The following is a 22,042-nucleotide window of genomic DNA, read 5'->3' on the forward strand; positions in this document are numbered from 1 at the left end:
TTTAGCTCCCCAGTACCTGAGTGAGCTCTATCGCATTATAGTCCCTCACGTCCGCTGCGTTCTCAAAACTCTGGCAATTTGATAATACCGAGAATATCAAAATCAACCGCGGGCGGCAGATCTTTTCTTATTTAGCACCCAAACTCTGGAACAATCTACCCTACAATGTTCGGGACGCAGACACACTCTGTCAGTTTAAATCTAGATTAAAGACCCATCTCTTTAACCTTGCTTACACATAACAAATCCACATTCTTATAATTCAAATCCGTTAAAGGATTGTTAGGCTGCACTAATTAGGTCAACCGGAACCGGAACACTTCCCATAACACCCGATGTACTCGGTGCATCGTCAGAAGAATGGCATCTACGCTAATATTAGTCTGTTTCTCTCTTATTCCGAGGTCACATTAACCACCAGATCCAGTCCGTATCCAGATCAGATGGTCACTGCAGTCCCCCGGATCCAGTCCGAACCCAGCCCAGATGGTGGATCAGCACCTAGAGACGACCTCTACAGCCCTGAATTTGTCACCTATGGAGTTTTGGTTCCTTGCCGCTGTCGCCTCTGGCTTGCTTAGTTGGGGACACTTTCTCTTAACACAATATTGCATTTTATTTTATTGTTTTTGATTAACTACCTTTACCTATAATGTGAGTGTTTAATGTTGCCTTTGGTTTGCCTTGATGTACTGTTTCCTATTTAATACTGTACAGCCGCCTTGTCACAATTCTGTATTGTTAAAGGCGGTATATAAATAAAGGTGACTTGACTTGACTTGTCGAGCATCCTTTTATTTATTTTTTTTATTGTTTAGAATGCTTTGGGTTCGGGAGCTATTTCAGCAATGCCATGAAAACTCTACGCGGGTGGTAATAGTTCAGTAAAATTAAGTCAAGGCATCACACAAACATTTTATTTGAAAAGAGGTGTGAGGCAAGGTTGCCCAGTTTCAGTTTACTTTTTTTTTTGTTGCTCAGGCATTTAACCATTTTATTAAAACAAGTGATTTAGAAGGTATTCAAGTTGAAGCATGAAGTGTCTTGATAAGTCAGTTGGCCGATGACACAGCTCTTTTTTTGAAAAATGCTTGTCAAATTCAGTCGGCGATCAAAATTAGTGAGATTTTTTTCAAGTGCCTCGGGTCTTTGCTTGAATTTGCAAAAATGTGAATTGTTGGCCTTGAAGAGTTGTCATGACAAATCTATTTGTAATATTCCTATTAAGGATGTTCCAATTTATTTAGGTATGGCTATTTCCAAACATGAACGTTACAGAATCTCATTAAATTTTAATCCTGTGATAGATTTAACATTTGGCTACAGAGGGATTTATCGTTTAAAGGTCGTGCTCTGTTGGCTAAAGCAGAAGGTATTTCTAGGCTTACTTATGTTGCTTCTTCAATTCATTCAGATAGTAAAATAAATAAGTTAACTGATCAAACAATGATAAATTTTCTGTGGAAAAATTGTGTGCATTATATCAGGAAATCTGTGATAATTCATATAAAAATGGTCTTGATTATATAGATTTTTTTTTCACTTTCAAAATTAACTGGTTAAAGTATTTTTTGAAAGACCCTTCTTCTGTGTGGAATATAGTATCTAATACTGTTTTTGTTCAGCTTGGTGGTCTCTCACTTTTGTTAATGTGTGATTACAAAATTTAAAAACTGCCTGTTAAATTGTCAGCTTTTCACAGGCAAGCACTTTTGGGGTGGAAGTTAGTTTACAAGCACAATTTTTCTCCGTACCAGTATTACATATGGAATAATTGTAATATTCTGTATAAACACAAGAGTATATTCATGAAAACTTGGTTTGACAAAGGGATTCTTTTGGTGGGTCAGCTGTTGAACTCTTGACTGATGAATTTATTTCATATTTGAATTCCCTGTAACCCCAAAAGAATATGCCTCAGAAATTGGAGATATCTCTTTTAGTATTATGTCTTTATGTAAAGGTATTTCATACTCTAAATATGCTTCTTTTCTTCACCCTGCTGACACTTTCTGTGGTAGAATTTGTTTTTCATCTAGCAAAATAATAATAATAATAAGGCTATACGTTCATTATTTCAAAAAAAATTGTTAGTAAATCACGTGTTCTTTTCTATTGGTCTTAGTTTATCAGAACTATTGATTAGAGGAAAGTCTGAGTAATACCTAATAAATATCTTATTACAAGTAAAAGTAAAGAAATTTATTTTAAGATACTGCACAAGTTTTACCTTACTAAGCATTTTTTAAACAGATTTATTGAAGAAATAGATGTAAACTGTTCATTTTGTACATCACACCCAGAAACAGTACCTCATATTTTCTGGCATTGTCAATATACAAAGAGGCTATGGTGGGAGGTTTCTAGATTTATAAATGACAAAGTGTTGTCCAACTTTTTTTAACTATATGAACATGTAATATTTGGATTTTTGAACTATGACAAGAAATTGGAAAATGAGGCTTACATTATCAATCTCTTGATTATACTTAAGTTTCATATTTATCGTTGTAAATTTAGCTATCAGAAACCTCTTTTTTTCTGTGGTACTTAAAGAATTAGATATTTATACTATTTGTACTATTAAGGAGAGTACAAACAAAAAAGCTGTAAAAACTCTGTGTTTGTTTGATACATTTAAGTTATTGTGATTTAGCAAGGCCTGTCATTTCTTTTTTTGATCAATCGAGGTATTTGGTAAAGTCTCTGCTAAAGGCAGCTGCAAATCAGCTGTGCCTGTGTGAACGAACAGACAGTGCAACCTTCTTGGGACCTTACACAATAATCATTTTAATCTTTTTTTTTTTTTCTTTTAATTACCCCAAATGCAGCGATTATCCCCTGCTAACAGTGGTTAAAAGCCACAACAGTACGCACAATAGGTCAATATTCATCATTAACCAAACACTTTTCACCTGTCTCAACAACTCTCACTCAGGTGAGTAAACAGACAGTGCAATTCTACACTTTTTCCTGTATATTATTTTTTTTTTTATCCCTATATAATAGAGAGCTTGTTGTTCCTGCCTCAAGATCTTTTGCTGAAATAAAGATGGCTTAATGTTAGACGTTTGAGATTCGCAAAGTAGTTACACACCACATTAGTATACACTTTTCTAACTTCAATAGCATTTGAAGAGAATGACTTACAGTCATGAAACCAACTGTAAAGTGTCCATGTGCCAGTTATAAATAAACTAAAATAACAAGTAAGAAAGAGGGATCATACAAAATGCATGTTATTGTTTATTTAGTACTGACTTGAATAAGATATTTCACATAAAAGACGTTTACATATAATCCACAAGAGAAAATAATAGTTGAGTTTATAAAAATGACCTTGAATTGAGTTGTAATACTGTGTTGTTACCTGAATGACCCACAGCAAAGACAATGCTTTAAGAGCCGGAGGGTGAAAACTTTTTTGAATTTGAAGATCAGGGTAAATTTAATTTGTATTCTGGGAAACATGCATTTTATGTATCTTCTGAAAGGCAGTAATAAATTTAAAAAATATGATTTTCATTCTTCATTCTGTTCAGAACGAACAAGGGACTCATGAACAACTATCACTAAACAAACAAACAAAAACAGTTGTGGATCATTCAGGAAACAACACAGTATTAGGATAAGCACAAGAAGTGCTTTTTTAAGATGCGGAATATCATTGCTCTTTTGTTGAATTTTAAGTGCTTCTATTGTCCTCATTTGTAAGTCATTTTAGATAAATGACTAAATGTAAATGTATAAATGCATTGCTCTCTGAGCCATAGCAATGTATGGCTCTAAAACCTTTATGCATCTAGGGAAGATGTAATGTGTTCTCCCAAATGTTTCAAGTGCTAGAGAATGACATTGCAAATATTAATGTTCAGAATCTATTAAAAGGAAGTACTCAAAGTGTTAAACATCTCATGATTTATCTCAAAAACACAGGTTTGATAGAAATAATATAATGTTTTTTTGGGAACAACTGTAAAGCTTTATTTGTTTCTTTTCTCCCTAAGCTCCGTTGTTTTGTCATGTACTGTTCCACACACCAGTCTGGTAGGTGGCGGTAATGCACCTTTAAAGTTGGTTGTCAACCGCCAATCAAATCAAAAGAAGAAGAAGAAGAACGTGTTCTCCGTCTCAAAGGGGAGGGTGGAGCTGTGTTTTGTAGGTGAGCCCTGAGCCCATCTTGACATGGGTGGAGCTGTTGTTCAGCTACAGTTCTGTGTCTTTATGGAAAGGTAAGTAGGGTTTACCTGTTCTCTGTGAAATCTGTTTAATGTAGTTAGTTCTATTGGCCACCCATGCCAGTTAAACAAAAATATTGTTGTTAAGATGTGTGTTGATGTATATGTGTGATTATTTTTGGTGAGTTGTTTCTAATTTGTAGTAGTATTTGTGTTTTGTAAAGTCAGTGTGGTAGAGCATATTTTTCTGTTTTATTGTGTTTGAGCTTCAACTGAGTATTTCGGGGTTTTGTTATTCTGTATACTTCTAACATTTATCTTTATTTGTAATATGTTAAAGTTTATTTTTCCTGTGTTAGAGAGAGTTTGTGAACTATGTGACTAGTTTTTTTTTCTTCTTAAATACCCATAGTTTCGTAGTGGTAAATACGATTTGAGAGGCCGTTCATGTCTAATTTCCGATTTGGAAATAATTTTGTATACTAAAAAAAACGAATGTTATTAGAACGATTGATTTGACGTCACAAACGTTTTCCCACTCTGTGTGGGATTTAAAGACGCTCCCTTACGCGCGATAGGCGAATATTGAAGGTAAGTTTGATCTGGTGAATCCAAATACTATGCTAGTTCGATGCCTGATATCGTTAATTCGGGGGAAAAGGCTTGACATCGCGTTCGTTAAGTGACGCCATCATTAATTTTCTCGTCACAAATCAAAAGTGAAAGCAAATGTTCAGAGTTGTTGTTTCTCCACTTAAACAGCCAGAATCGATTCGGAACCTTTATTAAAGTTAAACCATGATTTTACGTGTAGCTGCTTCATAGAAAGGCGGTGGATTTTGCGGTGTGAATGTGAATCTGTGTGTAAATAAGGAGCGTGCTCAGTGCTCAGGTGCTTTACAGGTGACTTCCGCATTCATATTTGTTGATTTGCCATATTTGCTGAGACGCCATATTTCTCAGAATGGCGTATGTTTTAATATCTTATTTTTCAAGCAAATTAACATGGTTTCGTTGGCGTTTTGTGTATCTGAGTGAACGCTGCGTCTCATGATCCCGTTTTTCTCAGGATCCGTTCAGCTGAATTATTGTGTTTGTTTGTCATTTCCATTCACAGTCAGTGCTGGAGATCGGATTCTGTTTCATCATGGATGACACACAAACATCCACAGATGAAGATTTTTCTCCAGGATGCAGGTACTGTGAATAAACACTGTATTAAATCATCTTGAATGATGGTAGATGGGAGTCTCCGCTGTTTGGAGGTTTTTAAGTTAAAATTAAGGTTTTTTAAAAAAAAGGTCAAAAAGCCTCCTCATAGAGTGTTTTTAAAAATATTAAAACTTAAAAAAAAATTATAATCATCATAAAGGATTAAATTTGTTTTGTTATAGTTTAGTTCAGCAGAAGAGTACTTTTATAAATATTATTAAAATGTAATTTTATATTATCAAAATGCATATACGAGAAATTGTCCTTGTACATTGCTTATATATATATATATATATATATATATATATATATATATATATATATATATATATATATATATAATATATAATCTTTATCTGATATTTTAACAGTGTTACACAGAGAGACTCATGTGAATGTGTTCTTTTTAACATCTTTTTTAATAAAATAGTGTAAATGATAATATAGGAGTATGTACTTTGTTAATTATGGTCATTTAAATGATTCACTTTAATCTCTATCTTTTATAGTTCAGTTCAGCAGAAGAGATCAGAAGCAGAGTCCAGCTGTGTGTCTATGAGGAGTGACGCATCTATGGATCAAATAATAAAGTTTAAGAGTGGAGATTCAAAGACTGATCTCAGGTATATTTTATAAATATTATTAAAACGTGTCATTTTATGTTATCAAAATAGTGCATATATATTTCTACAATATATGAGAAATTCTTCTTATACATTGCTAATACTGGTAGGGTTTTTTTTTTTTTTTTTTTTTTTTAAGGAGAAGTCCACTTTCAAAACAACAATTTACAAATAATTTACTCACCCCCCCCTTGTCATCCGAGATGTTCATGTCTTTCTGTCTTCAGTCGTAAAGAAATTGTTTTTTGAGGAAAACATTTCAGCGTTTTTCTCCATACAATGGACTGATATGGTGCCCCGATTTTGAACTTCCAAAATGTAGTTTAAATGCGGCTTCAAACGATCACAAATGTGGTTGTGAATGATTCCAGCTGAGAAAGAAGGCTTTTATCTAGTGTTACGATTGGTTATTTTAATAAAAATAATACAATATATATTCTTGTTAATGCCAAATGCTCGTCTTGTCTTGCTCTGCCTGGACTGTTTTTTTTTTTGTTTTTTTTTTGCGGTTCATGACAGTTAGTGTATGTCGAAAAACTCCCATCTCACGTTCTCCCTCAACTTCGAAATCATCCTATATCGCTGTTTTACCTTACCTTACCTTTTTTTTTTTTTTTGAGGGTGTTTGATCTTCTTTGTATGTTTACTTTGCAAAGACTGAGGCGGTATTTCTGCAGTGATGTAGGATGTTTTCTTTGGAGAAAATATGATGTAGTTTTTCAACATACCCTAACTGTCTTGAACCAGAATACACAGAGTTCAGGGTAGGGATGCACCGAATATTCGGGCACCGAAAATTTTCGGCCGAAAATGGCCCAAAAGTGCATTTTCGGTTTTCGGCCGAAAGATTTTTATCACCGAAACAACACGGCCGAAACAGTATGTTGTGATGACGCAAACAGAAACCGCGGCCTGCACGTGCTTGTCTGAAGCAACATGTCTGCGGTGTGAGGTTGAGACGGACCACGGAGTGAAAACAATGAAAAGTACACTCTAGGGGCTGTTCACATATCGTAAAAACCCGTGGAAAACGCTAGGATTTCTCCTCCTTTGCAAAGTGCTCTGTAGCTTGCGCTCCCGTGGCGTCTGCCGTTGCTAAGCAACCATGACCCGCACTCTCAATGAAGACGCCGAAGTTTCATCAGAGGACAAACGGATTTCCAGCACTAAAAATCACTTGCTGTAGCTCTGCTACTAGATTTATTTAAAAATGTACAGCTATGTTCAGCTGTTTTTCTCCGTCTTGGCTGAGCTTTCAATGTTGTTACGGGAAAGGATTAAGCTAATTGGTTGAATCTTGTCACGTGACCCGTGGTCCGCTTGCAGCATGCCGCAGACGTATGGGGTTAGAATCGTTGCATAATTCCAAATAAATACATTATGATCCACAATTAAATGTAAAGCAATTGACAAAAACAAAGCATATTCACAAAATAAATAGAATGAGATCCACAAATAAATCTTAGAGTTCCACAAACATGAATTATATTCACAAGTAAAAAAATTAGAATTGCAAATAAAAAACATACTCACAAATATTTTTTTTATTTTACAAACACAACTTTGCCCGGCATTTATATGTGAATCGCGTACTGTGCATTTGTAGATCGCTGCGCGTATTTGTGGATTGCTTTCTGTGCATTTGTGGATCGCAGCGCATATTTGTGGATTGCTCTCTGTGCATTTGTAAATCGCTGCGCGTATTTGTGGATTTTGAAACATTTCAAGCGTCAAGACGCACACTGATCCACAAATGCATGGACTCCACCCACCTTCTACTTAAGCCAATCAGATACCGGGGCCACGTGGGGCTGACCAATCGTTGCATGTTCTCGCTCCAACCAGTCACGTTTTGCCTTACAATCAGTAACAGCCGTAATTCAGGACAATTAACCAGTCTCTTCAAAATGGACGACTAGGACAGTGGTGCTCATCACAGCATTATTGTAATAATGTCTAAAATAAAACAAGTAATGTTATGTGTAATGTAATCAGTGTTTCATGCATCACTGAGTCGATGCGTGTTTTGACCGTGAGTGTGTTTAGCAAACTGGTATTCTACGGTGACCGGGAGGGGAGGTCTTCGGTTCACTTAGTTTTGTCGTGGCCACGACATATAAACTCGTGAGAACGTGATAATATAACACAGCCACGAGATATTAATTTGTGGGAACGTGATATTACATCGTGGGCAGGAGAACGTTTTGTCGAGGTAACGACATACTTATGCCACGACTTATGTTGAGGGAACGACATATTTTTCTTGTGGACACCAGTTTATTGCATAAACAAACCTGCGTGACCATAGCAACCCGGGATTATCAGAGATGGTGGATTCATTATTATTTTATTTTGAATTAATAAATTATTATATTAATTATTATAGATTATTTCATAATTTCTTTTATTGTTTTATAATATAAATTATTATATTGCACGCAATGTAAACAGCATTCATATTAAGTTTATAATGAATAAACGTTACCTAAAGTAGTCTAAGTAACATAGGCATACAAGAAAACATTTTTACCCATCCCTCAATCGTCTTCAAAATATTTGTATATTATTATTAGGCCATTATTATCACCATCATCTTCATCAACATCATTATTATTAGCCTATTATTATATTTTTATATTTTCCCTTAATTTCGATCTTACATAACGTTCTTATTAATAATAATAATAATAATAAGAAGAAGAAGAAGAAGAAGAAGAAGAAGAATATACAAATATTAAATGAAATGTTTCATGTTAGTAAAAATGTTTTAAACAACTCTGATAATCCCAGGTTGCTATGGTCACGAAGGTTTGTTTATGCATGAGAAAAATATGCCGTTCCCTCATCATAATAAGACGTGGCCACGAGAAATGGAAGTCGTTCTCTCGACAAAACGGTCTCGTGGCCACGACATAATATAACGTTCCCACAAATTAATATCTCGTGGCTGTGTTATATTATCACGTTCTCACGAGTTTATATGTCGTGGCCACGACAAAACTAAGTGAACCGAAGACCTCCCCTCCCGGTCACCGTAGAATACCAGTTTGCTAAACACACTCACGGTCAAAACACGCATCGACTCAGTGATACATGAAACACTGATTACATTACACATAACATTACTTGTTTTATTTTAGATATTATTACAATAATGCTGTGATGAGCACCACTGTCCTAATCGTCCATTTTGAAGAGACTGGTTAATTGTCCTGAATTACGGCTGGTCCCGCACTGATTGTAAGGCAAAACGTGACTGGTTGGAGCGAGAACATGCAACGATTGGTCAGCCCCACGTGGCCGGTATCTGATTGGCTTAAGTAGAAGGTGGGTGGAGTCCATGCATTTGTGGATCAGTGTGCGTCTTGACGCTTGAAATGTTTCAAAATCCACAAATACACGCAGCGATTTACAAATGCACAGAGAGCAATCCACAAATATGCGCTGCGATCCACAAATGCACAGAAAGCAATCCACAAATACGCGCAGCGATCTACAAATGCACAGTACGCGATTCACATATAAATGCCGGGCAAAGTTGTGTTTGTAAAATAAAAAAAATATTTGTGAGTATGTTTTTTATTTGCAATTCTAATTTTTTTACTTGTGAATATAATTTATGTTTGTGGAACTCTAAGATTTATTTGTGGATCTCATTCTATTTATTTTGTGAATATGCTTTGTTTTTGTCAATCGCTTTACATTTATTTGTGGATCATAATGTATTTATTTGGAATTATGCAACGATTCTAACCCCATACAGACGCGCCTGAAAAAAACTTCCGTTATGAGCGCGGCTGCCGTGCGTTTACATTTGAAAAAATGAACTTGAGCGCGCAAAAGACGCGATATGTGAACGGCCCCTTAGGCTACTATATATGTGACTATCAGATTGTAGCCATATTTCTGCTAGATATTTTAAACATTTGACAAAAATTTTAATTTACGCACTGGCCCTATTTAAATGCACTCTCTCAAATCTTTCTCAAATGTCAGGCAGACGACAAGCTCAACCTCAACGATTTATTCTTTGAAACTTTAATATTAATTTATGCAATTGCAATGCCTTGATTTTAGTAAGGTTAGTACACAGTCATAGCCACAAATGCAATGGTACTAATAATTGGCATAATTTCTTTCAGTGTTTCGGTTTTCGGCCTTGGTTTCCTCTTTTTCGGTTTTCGGTTTCGGCCAAGAATTTTCATTTCGGTGCATCCCTAGTTCAGGGAGAGAAAGGCAAGATGAGCGTTTGAGAATAAAAAGTATTTAAATTGTATTTTTAAAATGAAAATAACCAATTGTTTAGTTAGATAAGACCCTTTTTCCTCGGCTGGGATCATTTATCATCAGACTCATATGTGAATGCGTTCTTTTTAACATCTTTTTTAATAAAATAGTATAAATGATAATATAGGAGTATGTACTTTGTTAATTATGGTCATTTAAATGATTCACTTTAATCTCTATCTTTTATAGTTCAGTTCAGCAGACGAGATCAAAAGCAGAGTCCAGCTGTGTGTCTCTGAGGAGTGACGCATCTATGGATCAAATAATAAAGTTTAAGAGTGGAGATTCAAAGACTGATCTCAGGTACATTTTATAAGTAAGAGATGATGTACAACCAGCCGGTTGCTATCGCACAATAAAGCCCAACAGGCTTGACGTGAAGCAGAAGGCTGTTGTACAAGACTGAAGGGCTTCATTTTGTGATAGCAGCTGGCTGGATGTACATTATCCAGCTTATTACACGGCTACTTGCCACAAAAGTAAATTGAACACAAAACATTGATCTGAGTTGAATTATTTGAACACAAAGCTTCCATGAGGAAGGCAGTTGCTAAGAAGAGGTCATTTAAAACTAAACAGACATGTAAGGGGTACGGTGCACTCAATCCACTTATTACACAACTTTTCAGATAAAAGATATCAATTTAAGATAAAAGTGTTTCAAAGTCTAACCAGTTTGTTAGTTATCTTATAATCCATTACTGTGTACAAAACAGTCATTGCAAAATGATAGCAGCTGCATTTGTATGAAATGAGAGAGCGATATTTAATATTTAATTGAGTTTTAATATCTTATTAGCCAACCAAACGCAAAGTTTCCATGAAGAAAAAATGCTCCCAGTAAGCAAACAGCACCGACTCCAGGCAGTAACCCGGATAAACCTGTGTTTTCACCAGTTGTTATCTGGGAGTATCATACTTCGGAATGTGGTGAATAGAGTATTCCATGGAGTCGTGTGATAAATATTATTAAAATAGTGCATATATATTTCTACAATATATGAAAAATTCTTCTTTTACATTGCTAATAGGTATTTTTTTTTTTTTTTTATCTTTTATCTGATATTTTAACAGTATTACACAGAGAGACTCATTTGTGAAAGCACTGAGTTCTCTTTAACATGTTTTGTAATAAAATAGTGTTAATGAAATGATAATATGTACTTTGTTAAATACAGTCATTTAAAGGATTCAGTTTAATCTTTTTGTTATAGTTCAGTTCAGCAGAAGAGATCAGAACCCAGCTGTGACGCGTCTATGGATCAAATAATAAAGTTTAAGAGTGGAGATACAAACACTGATCTCAGGTACATTTTATAAATATTATTAAAACGTCATTTTATATTATCAAAATAGTGCATATATATTGCTACAATATATGAGAAATTCTTGTACATTGCAAATAGTTTTTTTTTATCTAATAATTTAATACATAGTGTTGCACAGAGGGACTCATTAGTGAAAGCACTCCGTTCTTTTTAACATCTTTTGTAACAAAGTAGAATAAATGAAATGATAATATGACAATAATGATAATATGATAATATGTATATTGTTAAATTTGGTAATTTAAAGGATTCACTTTAATCTTCCCTGTTATAGTTCAGTTCAGCAGAAGAGATCAGAACCAGAGACCAGCTGTGTGTCTATGAGGAGAGAAGCGTCTATGGATCAACCATTAGATTATAAGAGTGAAGATACAACGACTGATCTCAGGTTTAATATTTCTGTAAAAATTGATTTGATTATGATACAGAATATGTTAGCGTACACTCTAAAAAGTGCTGGGTTAAAAAATAACCCAACCTTAACCCAGCTGCTGGGTAACTATGGGACAGAACACGCGTTGGGTTGTTTTGACCCAAGTGCTGGGTTTAACCATTTGACCCAGAATGCTGGGTTGTTTATTTGACCCAACCAGTGGGTCAGGTTAACTGTGTTGCTGGGTTAAACATAAGCTAATCATTGGGTTATTTGTTGTCTTATTGCCTTGCTACCTTTATATTTACCAATAATAATAAATAATCACAAACGAATGTAAAATTATTATTGTTTTTCTGTAATACAGTTAGAAAAACACAAAAAAAATGCAAATGTAAACATCAATTTAATGAGGTTTATTTCTTTTTAAAACAATTTTCAAATGGGTGCAGCATTTTATCCGACCATTTGTCAACATTGCAGCAGCAGAACACTCAAAAATGAATGATTACCACATGAGAATCATTCCAAACATTTGCTATTAAAACTAAGCCAAACAAAGTGTCCACCAGACAATACATATGACAATTTAAAACATGTTACAAGTGACCAGAGAAAAAAAAAAAAAAAAAAATCACACATGAAGACTTATGTCCATCAATATAATATACTGCAAGCTGGAGAAATTCCCAGGCAACAAGTCAGTGGCTTCAGTGGCACGGTCCGTAACAAAGGGCGACAGTCTGGGATGACGTTGTCTCATCCCCAAGGCACAAATCCTCCATGCCGGTCTGCACCTGTTAATTATACAACACTTAGTCTTGAAGACACTTATGCCTTTAAAATATACTCATTTTAGAAGAAAATTTCAAACTGCACATTTTTAGTCTTTTACATCTGAACACCTCATACAGTGGTGGCCAAAATGATTGGAACAGTAGTATTTTCACCAGCTAAACAATTGTTTTAAGTGAGTGATTTCTATTTTTTGCTGTAGTGTGTCAGTAGGAAGTATCAGTTTCATTTTATATATATATATATATATATATATACACAAGTAAAACATAACTTACAGGTTTGTATGTCAATGAATGGCTTCCAGAATTCTGTGGTTGTGGTTCTGTGGACCCTTCCTCCAGAATGGGCAGAATAAGCACTCTCCCCTTTAACATCTAGACCACAAGAATAATACAGTGCAAACTGTGAAACTTATCTCACAATCAAAACAACACAATGAAACACTTTCATATGAAAATTTTCTATAGATTGACATATTATAGGAAATCCTTTACCTGACATCATGTCACCCAGCTCTTAATGCACTTTTCCATCTTGCAAATGTAGCCCAGTCTACAAAAAATCTGCCTCTGGATGTAGCTTCCTGAAGTCTTGTGAAATCTGATCAAGTTTGAAAAAAAAAAGAACAAAAAAAACAAACAAAAAAAAAAAAAACACACACAAATGTGGTTAAATAAATAACTATGTATAATACCAGTAACTATGGTTATTTTAATGAAAAGATCAAATTCTAAAACAAATCATGGTTATTGAATGTTACTGAATGATATAACTTACTTTCAAAGGTTTTAACCAGGGTATCAAGCTGCCTTTCCTTCAACTTCTCTATTACAAAGCTGTCCATCTGCACCAGCAAGAATCTCACATATCTAGAATGAAATTTCAGATTTAGAAAATTAGAATTTCACAAAACCTATTTTATATAGAAAGCAGGTTAATGCGTTTACATGCAGCACAATCGTTTAAACACAGATCAGGTGATCACGTGCTTCTCCGCAGTTTCTGATTAAATCGGTCGGGTTTTCTCTGACATGCCCTGTGTGAACAGGCAGCATATGGGTGGAGTGGACGAAGCGGGCGCGGGCGCATTTCGGCGCAATCATCAAATATATTTAAAAGAAAGACCCCGCCACTGTTCTGACCGCATAACTGTCGTTACCGGGTGTTTTTAGGGAATATTTGTATATACGCACATGCGATTAAATTAGCTATTCATGTGGTGGACTGTCACGATTTTGGCTAATGCAGGACACTACTCGATGCGCAACAGAGGGGATTTAGAAGAGGGTACACGCAAAGCCAACTGATAAAGAAGTGGACATAAGCCGTATACCTGTGTATACCCTGCAGCACACCACTGCTTATACGCCACGAGAGTTAAAGTAAGGTGCATAGTGGAGCTAATGCAGTTACCTGAGGAAAAAAAGCGCGAAAATGCACAACATAACAATGACGGATCTATCGTTGGATTCGGCACATCGCAAACATTGACTTGAAAAAATATGCCCTTAAAAGATCAATTTTAGTACGAAATGACATAATTCTGACAAAACATTACAAAGCCATACAGTATGCGGACAGTAACTGAACTTACCCGTATTTCTAACCTATGCCTGGTCTCATGAAGCGTTAAAAAAGGGACGTGTGCTATATATGAATAAAACTTTGCACGTGCACGCACACAACTTTTATTTAAAGATAAAGTGATTGTTGAGGCAAAAAAGTACCTCACTATAGGCTGCTACTTAACGTTCGTTAATCATTCACAGAATAAAACGCTAACCCCACATAGCGACATATCAAATATTGCATTAAACAGTGAAATCATGCGCTTTAAACCACAACTTGTTAAAAAATAAAGGTAAATAATCATATAATCATATTAACTTACCGTATAATCCTGCTTGCTGCAAATTGCGTGACCGCCTGACGAGGAGATGAGTGAAGAATCCAGAAAGTTCGATGAAGTGGAAAAATAAACAAACCGGTTGGGTTAAAATAACCCAACCCGCGTGTTCAGTGGTGAAAGTCCATTTGACCCAGCATGATCAACCCAACTGTGTGTTTACAGTACCTCAAACAACCCAGAATTTTGACCCAGCACAATTAACCCAGCAATGTGTTTACAGAAATAACCCAGCACTTTTTAGAGTGTAGCTGAGTTAATAATGCAGGATTTTAATTTTACAGGCATGAAGTCCTCAACACATTTAGATCTAATCTGATGAAGAAGTTTGAGCGTCTGTATGAGGGAACAGCGACACAGGGAAACCCAACACTCCTGAATGAGATCTACACAGAGCTCTACATCACACAGAGTGAGAGTGGAGAGATCAGTAATGAGCATGAGGTGAGACAGATTGAGAGACAATCCAGGAGAACAGCAACAGAGGACACAGCCATCAGATGCAATGACATCTTTAGACCTTTACCTGGACAAGACAAAGCCATCAGAACTGTGCTGACAAAGGGAGTCGCTGGCATTGGAAAAACAGTCTCTGTGCAGAAGTTCATCCTGGACTGGGCTGAAGGGAAAGAGAATCAGGAGGTCCAGCTCATATTTCCACTTCCTTTCAGAGAAATCAACTTGATAAAGGACAAAACACTCAGTCTTTCAGATCTTCTTCATGTTTTTTTCCCTGAAACTAAAGAAATGGAAATATCCAGTGACGAATATAAAGTGTTGTTCATCTTTGATGGTCTGGATGAGTGTCGTCTGTCTCTGGACTTTAAGAGCAAAGTGAAAATGTTTAATATATCTGAATCAGCCTCAGTGGACGTGCTGCTGATGAACCTCATTGTGGGGAATCTGCTTCCCTCTGCTCTCATCTGGATCACCTCCAGACCAGCAGCTGCTGATCTCGTCCCCTCTGAGTGTGTCCATCGAGTGACAGAGGTACGAGGCTTCGATGAGCCACAGAAAGAGGAATATTTCAGGAAGAGAATCAGTGATCAGAGTCTGGCCAACAGGATCATCTCACACCTGAAGTCATCAAGGAGCCTCTACATCATGTGTCACATCCCAGTGTTCTGCTGGATCTCAGCCGCTGTTTTAGAGAAGATGTTGAGTCGAGCAGAGAGTGGAGAGATTCCCAAGACTCTCACTCAAATGTACACACACTTCCTGATCCTTCAGACCAATATCAGACGTGAGAAGGACTATGAGAAGAAGGTGACAGATGAAGACATGATCCTCAAACTGGGAAAAGTGGCTTTTCAGCAGCTTGTGAAAGGCAACCTGATCTTCTATGAGGAAGACCTGAGAGAGTGTGGCATTGATGTGACAGAAGCATCAGTGTACTCAGGATTGTGCACTCAAATCTTCAGAGAGGAGTTTGGCTTGTATCAAGGGAAAGTCTTCTGCTTTGTTCATCTGAGCATTCAGGAACATCTAGCAGCTCTATATGCACTCCTCTTCTGTACAAACAACAAAAGAAATGCGTTTGACCATATGTCTAACTACTTTCATGTTTCACTGTCTGAGCTGCATCAGAGAGCTGTGGATGAGGCTCTGCGGAGTAAAAATGGACATCTGGATCTTTTCCTGCGGTTTCTTCTGGGTTTGTCAGTGGATTCTCATCAGATTCTTCTACGACACATAATGACCCCAACAAGAACCAGCTCTAACAGCAATGAGAAAACAGTTGAGTACATCAAGAAGAAGATCAGGACCATTGACTCTCCAGAGAAATCCATCAATCTGTTTCACTGTCTGAATGAACTGTGTGATCATTCACTAGTGGAGGAAATACAGCAGTATCTGAAATCTGGCAGAATAAGTGAAGCCAAACTCTCTTCATCTCAGTGGTCAGCTGTAGTTTTTGTGCTGTTGACATCAGAGGAAAAGCTGGACAAGTTTGATATTAATAAATTTGTTTGTGGAAACGATAAAACCTTCAAACTGAAAATTCTTCAGAAGCTGCTACCTGTGATTAAAGAATCCAGTTCAGTTCAGTAAGTATCACTGAGAACAATCACGTCACTGTTAAAACATGAAGAAAATCAAAGTTAAAAGCTCATACATCTTCAGTGCTGCAGATGTTGTTCAGAATTTAGTGGTCAGTGGTTTTATATCAAATCACTGACACTGTAACATTCAGAGTCAGAGAAATGACATGAATAAATTACTCGTGTTTGTCAGTAATAAAAATGTCTATGCAAAAAAAGGATTTTGAACCACTGACATTTTACAACAAAGTAAATATTATTTATTTTCCTAAATGAGGCTTATGTGTTTGTTCTGTGACATTTTGGATCTCAGTCCAATGATTTATCAAACATGTAATATGGAATTAATAGTGGAATCACAGCTAAGCTGATCTCGTCTAATCTGAGAGAGTGAAGAGTGTGTCATTGTTCTCAACAGGTTGAAATATTGTGGTCTTAAAGATGAAGGTTGTGCTGCTCTGGCTTCAGCTCTGAGATCAAACCCCTCACACCTGACAGAACTGGATCTGTCTGGGAATAAAATAGGAAATTCAGTGAATCAGCTCTTTTCTGCACTGGAGGATTCTCACTGTAAACTGGAGATACTATGGTAAGATTATATATTACACACTGAGAAGTATTTGTGAAGTGAAAAAAAATCACTCAAAAAAAAAAAAAAAAAAGTCAGAGAACACAATGACAACTCAGACAAAATGTAAAAAATAGGTATTGTTTGAAATATGTGAGAGGTGTAACATGGGCCCTTTTCGGCTCGTTGAAGATGAGACATGCCACTGCATTCTGAATCATTGTAGAGGTTTGATTGTGCATGATGGAAGTACAGCCAGAAGAACATTGCAGTAGTCCAACCTAGAAATGACAAAGGCCTGGACAAGAAGTTGTGCAGCATGCTCCATTAGAAAGGGCCTGATCTTTCTGATATAGTGCAATGCAAACCTGCAAGATCGAGCAGTTTTTACAGTGTGATCTTTGAAACTTGGTGAGGTAATTGTTGATGAACCTAACTGGATGGTAAAATCATGCTGTAGATTCGGAGTGGCAGGGAAAAGTAGAAGCTCAGTCTTTGCCAGGTTGAGTTGTAGGTAACTTTCTTTCATCCATGCCACGATGTCTGCCAGGCAGCCTGACCTCCATGCAGCTACCATTGGATCATCTGGTTGAAATGAAGGACTGAGCTGTCTCATCAACATAGCAACAGTAGGAAAAGCCATGTGCCTGTATGATGGGACCCAGTGATGTATTTGGAGAAGAGAAGGGGTCAAAGAACTCATCCCTGAAGAATCCCAGTGACCAGTTGATTGCTTTGTATACCTCCCCTCCCCAGGCCACCCTGAAAGACCTACCAGTGAGATAGGATTCAAACTGGCAAAGTGGAATTCCTGTGATGCCCAGTGATGAGAGGGTGGACAGGAGGATCTGATGATTCAGTGCCAAAAGTGGCAGATAGATCCTGGAGAATAAGAACTAATGATTTGGAATTAGCTTTTACAATCTGAAAGGCTTCAGAGACTTCAAAATCATCAGCTGTTAAAGATGTAGTAGGAGGTGGTGGAAGGGGACAGAGGAGAGAATTGAATGTTTTGAAGAGATTTCGTGTGGCTGGAGCGCTGTTAACCTTGTTGTGGAAATATTAAGAGTTAGCAGTATAGACTTCTGCAGAGAAAGGTGAAAGTAGAGATTTATACATACTCCAGTCTGATGGATCTTGTGATTTGCACCATTTTCTCTCTGCTGCTGCTGAGTTTGGACCGATGCTCACTAAGAACATTGGACAAGTAGGGGTTAGTAGCAGTACAATAGCGAAATATTGTGGGGCCCCTCCGGGGAGGGTGGGGAGAGGATATGTTTCTATAAATAAAAAAGAAACATAAATATAAAAAATAAATATTTCTGTTTTAAACCATGAAGGCGAGCCAATGGATTTCACACAAGCAACATGCAAACTTTGTGCAGTATTATGCGTGGTGAACGTCTTGGCCTCTGTCAATTCAATATATAGCCTACAGAAAGAGAAAGAAAAAAAAAAAAAAAAAAACAGACCAAGATTTCTAACGCTGCATTAATGGCGCATATTCTCACAGAGACAATGAGAGACTAATTTATTTCAATATATGCTGATAACAGTATTTAACTGTCTTAAATTATTCCCTTAATATTTCTCTTGTGACCTGTATAGTGAAAAACATGAGAAGAACGTATTTAGTGTTAAACAGGTTGTTTTTTTTAAAATTTGTGCGTGAAATAGTTTTTATTGATGACTGCAGTACTAATAATTTTAGTTATAGGCCTATAATTTGTTGTATAAATTAATGTATCTCTTTTAAAAATAAGTTTTTAAAAACATTTTCAATGAGGAGTAAGCTAATAGCCTAATCTTTTACTATCCTCACAGCGCGTCATGCGGTGATGCGCTATGAAATTATTGCGGTGTAAATTAATTCAAGTGCACGAAATGGGCAAAAGCTTGCCTCTGACAGCCACATTTATCTAGGTTAAGTGTTTAAACATTGTGATATACTTGAGCTGCTTTATATCTATAGATTTTAGTTTAGGCAAGTCTGGATGTTTTGAGAAGGTAAACTGATAAAACATGGGCTATGATCAACTTTGGTTGGACTCGGGCCAAGAATTCTGATAAACTGTCAGACAAGGGTCGGACTAGGGGCTAGATTTGAGGCCCATGCAGGGCTCTAATATCTCTGCCTTTCGTCGACACATGATACACCACAAATCATCACAAAGAGGTTATCGCAGGGCCCCCCCTGCAGTGCATGCTCGTCCGTTACGCCACTGGTTAGTGTGGGCAGCCCGTGCTGGCCTGGAGGAGAGAGGACATATATCGTCTAGACAAAAAGTTGAAGTAGATCATAAAGTGTCAGTTGCTGCATTCACATCCAGAGATGAGAAATGAGTAGGTGAGGGAAGAGGGGATGACACTACAGAGGAAAAATGGGGGGGGGGTGAAAGGGGAGCGTAGGTTTTGTCTAAAAGTAACCGGTAGAGGGATTGGTGGCACACAGGTAGGAAGATGTAGGTTAAATGTTGTGAAAAAGCAGTCAGAGATGTGTAGGGGTTATACCTAAATGTTGTCTGCAATGCAGTTGCGTGTGTAAATTAAGTTGGTTGCCTGATTTGTGAGTGCTTTTAGTGGTAAGGTGTTTGAAATCGAAATGAATGGAAGTCTGTCATAAGGCCTGTCAAGATGAATGTTGAAGTCACCAAAGACTGTAAGTGAAGTAATAATAGGAGCTGTTACAGTAATAGCATGAGATTCAAATTGGTTATTTCATGGGTTGAGTATTTCCAATTGTTAGAAATGAGCAGACCAGTGCCTCCACTGAAATTGTTAGAGAGAACATCTGGGTTTGTTGAGTCTTCTGGATGAATCCAGGTCTCAGTCAAGTCCAAGATGCTGAGTGTAGATTGTAAGGAAAATGTTAAAGTCTGCTTTTAGAGACCCACAGAGAAAGAAAGAGGAGCAGTAGAGGATGTGGAGATAGGATGCAGGTTAGCAATATTGTGTTGCTGTCTATGTGTGATGTTAGAGCATTGTTGCGAGACAACCAGAATGTATTGGAAACACATGCTAGAGGAGGAAAAGAGGACAGAGAGTGTGTAAAGGGAAGATTTAACGTGTGTTGTGGGTTTTGTTGCTCAGTAATTTGTGCAGGTAAAGTTGCAGGTCTTTACACTTGTAAGTCTTCACACAGGGAGGCTGAACAAGTCTGCTGATGGTTCTGCGTCAGCTCACAGATGATAAATAAATGCACAGCCAAATACGAATAACAGAAGCTGCTTCTTAGCTGATGACTATTATTTTAATTACAAATAAGTGCAATCGAAACTATAATTTAGAACAAAAGAACAGAAATGCATAGAAAACTATGGAGATGAAATAATGCCATAAAGATTTGCATGTGAAGAGTACGTGTTGTGCAAGTGTACATAAGACCGCAAGCGTTAAATTTGCATGCGCAAGAGAAGCTTTGTAAAAGTGTAAATCGTGTTTCAAGCGTAAGAAAAAAAGATTTGCAGCATTTTACTGTTACTCGTAAGTGTAATTCATGTATTGTGAAACTGCAGCTTCATGCTTTCGCAAAATAAATAGGATCTGCATTCTTCCGACTTCCATTTCTCCGTGCTTACACTTTTGGCACGTTCTTTTCGCTAAAATACGGTCAAAAGTACTGCAAGCCTGTGAACAGTGATTTGCACACGAAAACAACAGTTTAAAGATCTGCAAAACAGATTGACTGCGTAGGACCAATCTGTATGTGTAAAAAACAAACTGTTGCAAATGTCTAAATGACTTGCTGTGTATGTAGGACACAAAGTTGCTGAAATAATCCGATACGTACAGCTCCGTCTTTCTTTTATCTGCGCTTACACTTTTGGCACGATTCTCTCACTCACTGAGTTTTGCAAGCGTGAGGGGGAGGGCGGGGCCACCACCTTTTTGTAGCCAATCAAATGAGACTCTCGCGGACTCCATTTACTCTTATCTGATTGGTTCAATAAACACATCACACGCCAAATCATTTATCTTCATTTAGTTCTAGACAATAAAATTCATTTAGTAAATTCATTTAGTTCATTTAGTACATGATGTTCTTTTTAACTTGTTAATAAATAAAATCTGAAAAAACAAATTTTCCACAAAATATTAAGCAGCAAAAATGTTTTTAACATTTATAATTAAAACTAATCCTTCATAGCAGCAAGTAACATTTGAAACAACAGGTATTTTAAATGGATCGTCCGTTTACACTAAGTGCTAATAGCCCATCAGTAGGCTGTTAGCACTTAGTGGGCTTTTGAGGCAACCAACCCGAGTACAAATCTGCATTTCTTTTGCTTTTTTCGTTTATATATTAGCTCAGAGAGGTGTTTATATTAAAGATTTTTTTTTAAATATTCAAAACATGGGAATAAAGTGTCTAACAGGTATTTAACAGGAGAATCAACCACATGCATCTCATATTGTTCCCAAACTCAATACCTGCACCTTCAAAGTACACCTTTACTGATCAGCAGTTTCAGCATATGGTTAGGAGTAGGTGTAGGGGTGGCTTTAGGAATAGACACAGGTATGGACACTATAGGGCCTGTTTATGATTTTAAGAAGTATAATCATATACACAGAGCATTCTATTACATACTGTTTTGTAATGTACTGGAATACATTGGTTTTGCTATCCTTGGTGATGAAACCTGTGTGTACACACACACACACACACACACACACACTCACATCACATCACAACTCCACACTTTCCTTGTCAAAAATTGGAAATG

The 22,042-nt window shown here is 36.7% G+C and overlaps 1 protein-coding gene across 2 annotated transcripts in view; it reads left to right on the plus strand.

Annotated features, from left to right (window-relative positions):
* Positions 1-4,752: 4,752 nt before the first annotated feature.
* Positions 4,753-22,042, plus strand: part of LOC127161582 (NACHT, LRR and PYD domains-containing protein 12-like) — a 28,216-nt gene continuing 10,926 nt past the window's right edge. The window contains exons 1-6 of one of the 2 annotated variants that reach the window (XM_051104326.1): positions 4,753-4,769; positions 5,296-5,375; positions 5,900-6,013; positions 11,903-12,016; positions 14,990-16,753; positions 17,166-17,336. In XM_051104326.1, coding sequence (XP_050960283.1) covers positions 5,326-5,375; positions 5,900-6,013; positions 11,903-12,016; positions 14,990-16,753; positions 17,166-17,336 — 2,213 coding nt within the window. In that variant the 5' untranslated portion in view covers positions 4,753-4,769; positions 5,296-5,325. The remainder of the gene's footprint in view (positions 4,770-5,295; positions 5,376-5,899; positions 6,014-11,902; positions 12,017-14,989; positions 16,754-17,165; positions 17,337-22,042) is intronic. The other variant, XM_051104327.1, reaches the window with a different exon arrangement.

The sequence above is a fragment of the Labeo rohita genome, unplaced genomic scaffold, assembly GCF_022985175.1.
Source record: "Labeo rohita strain BAU-BD-2019 unplaced genomic scaffold, IGBB_LRoh.1.0 scaffold_675, whole genome shotgun sequence".
Lineage (NCBI taxonomy): Eukaryota > Metazoa > Chordata > Actinopteri > Cypriniformes > Cyprinidae > Labeo > Labeo rohita.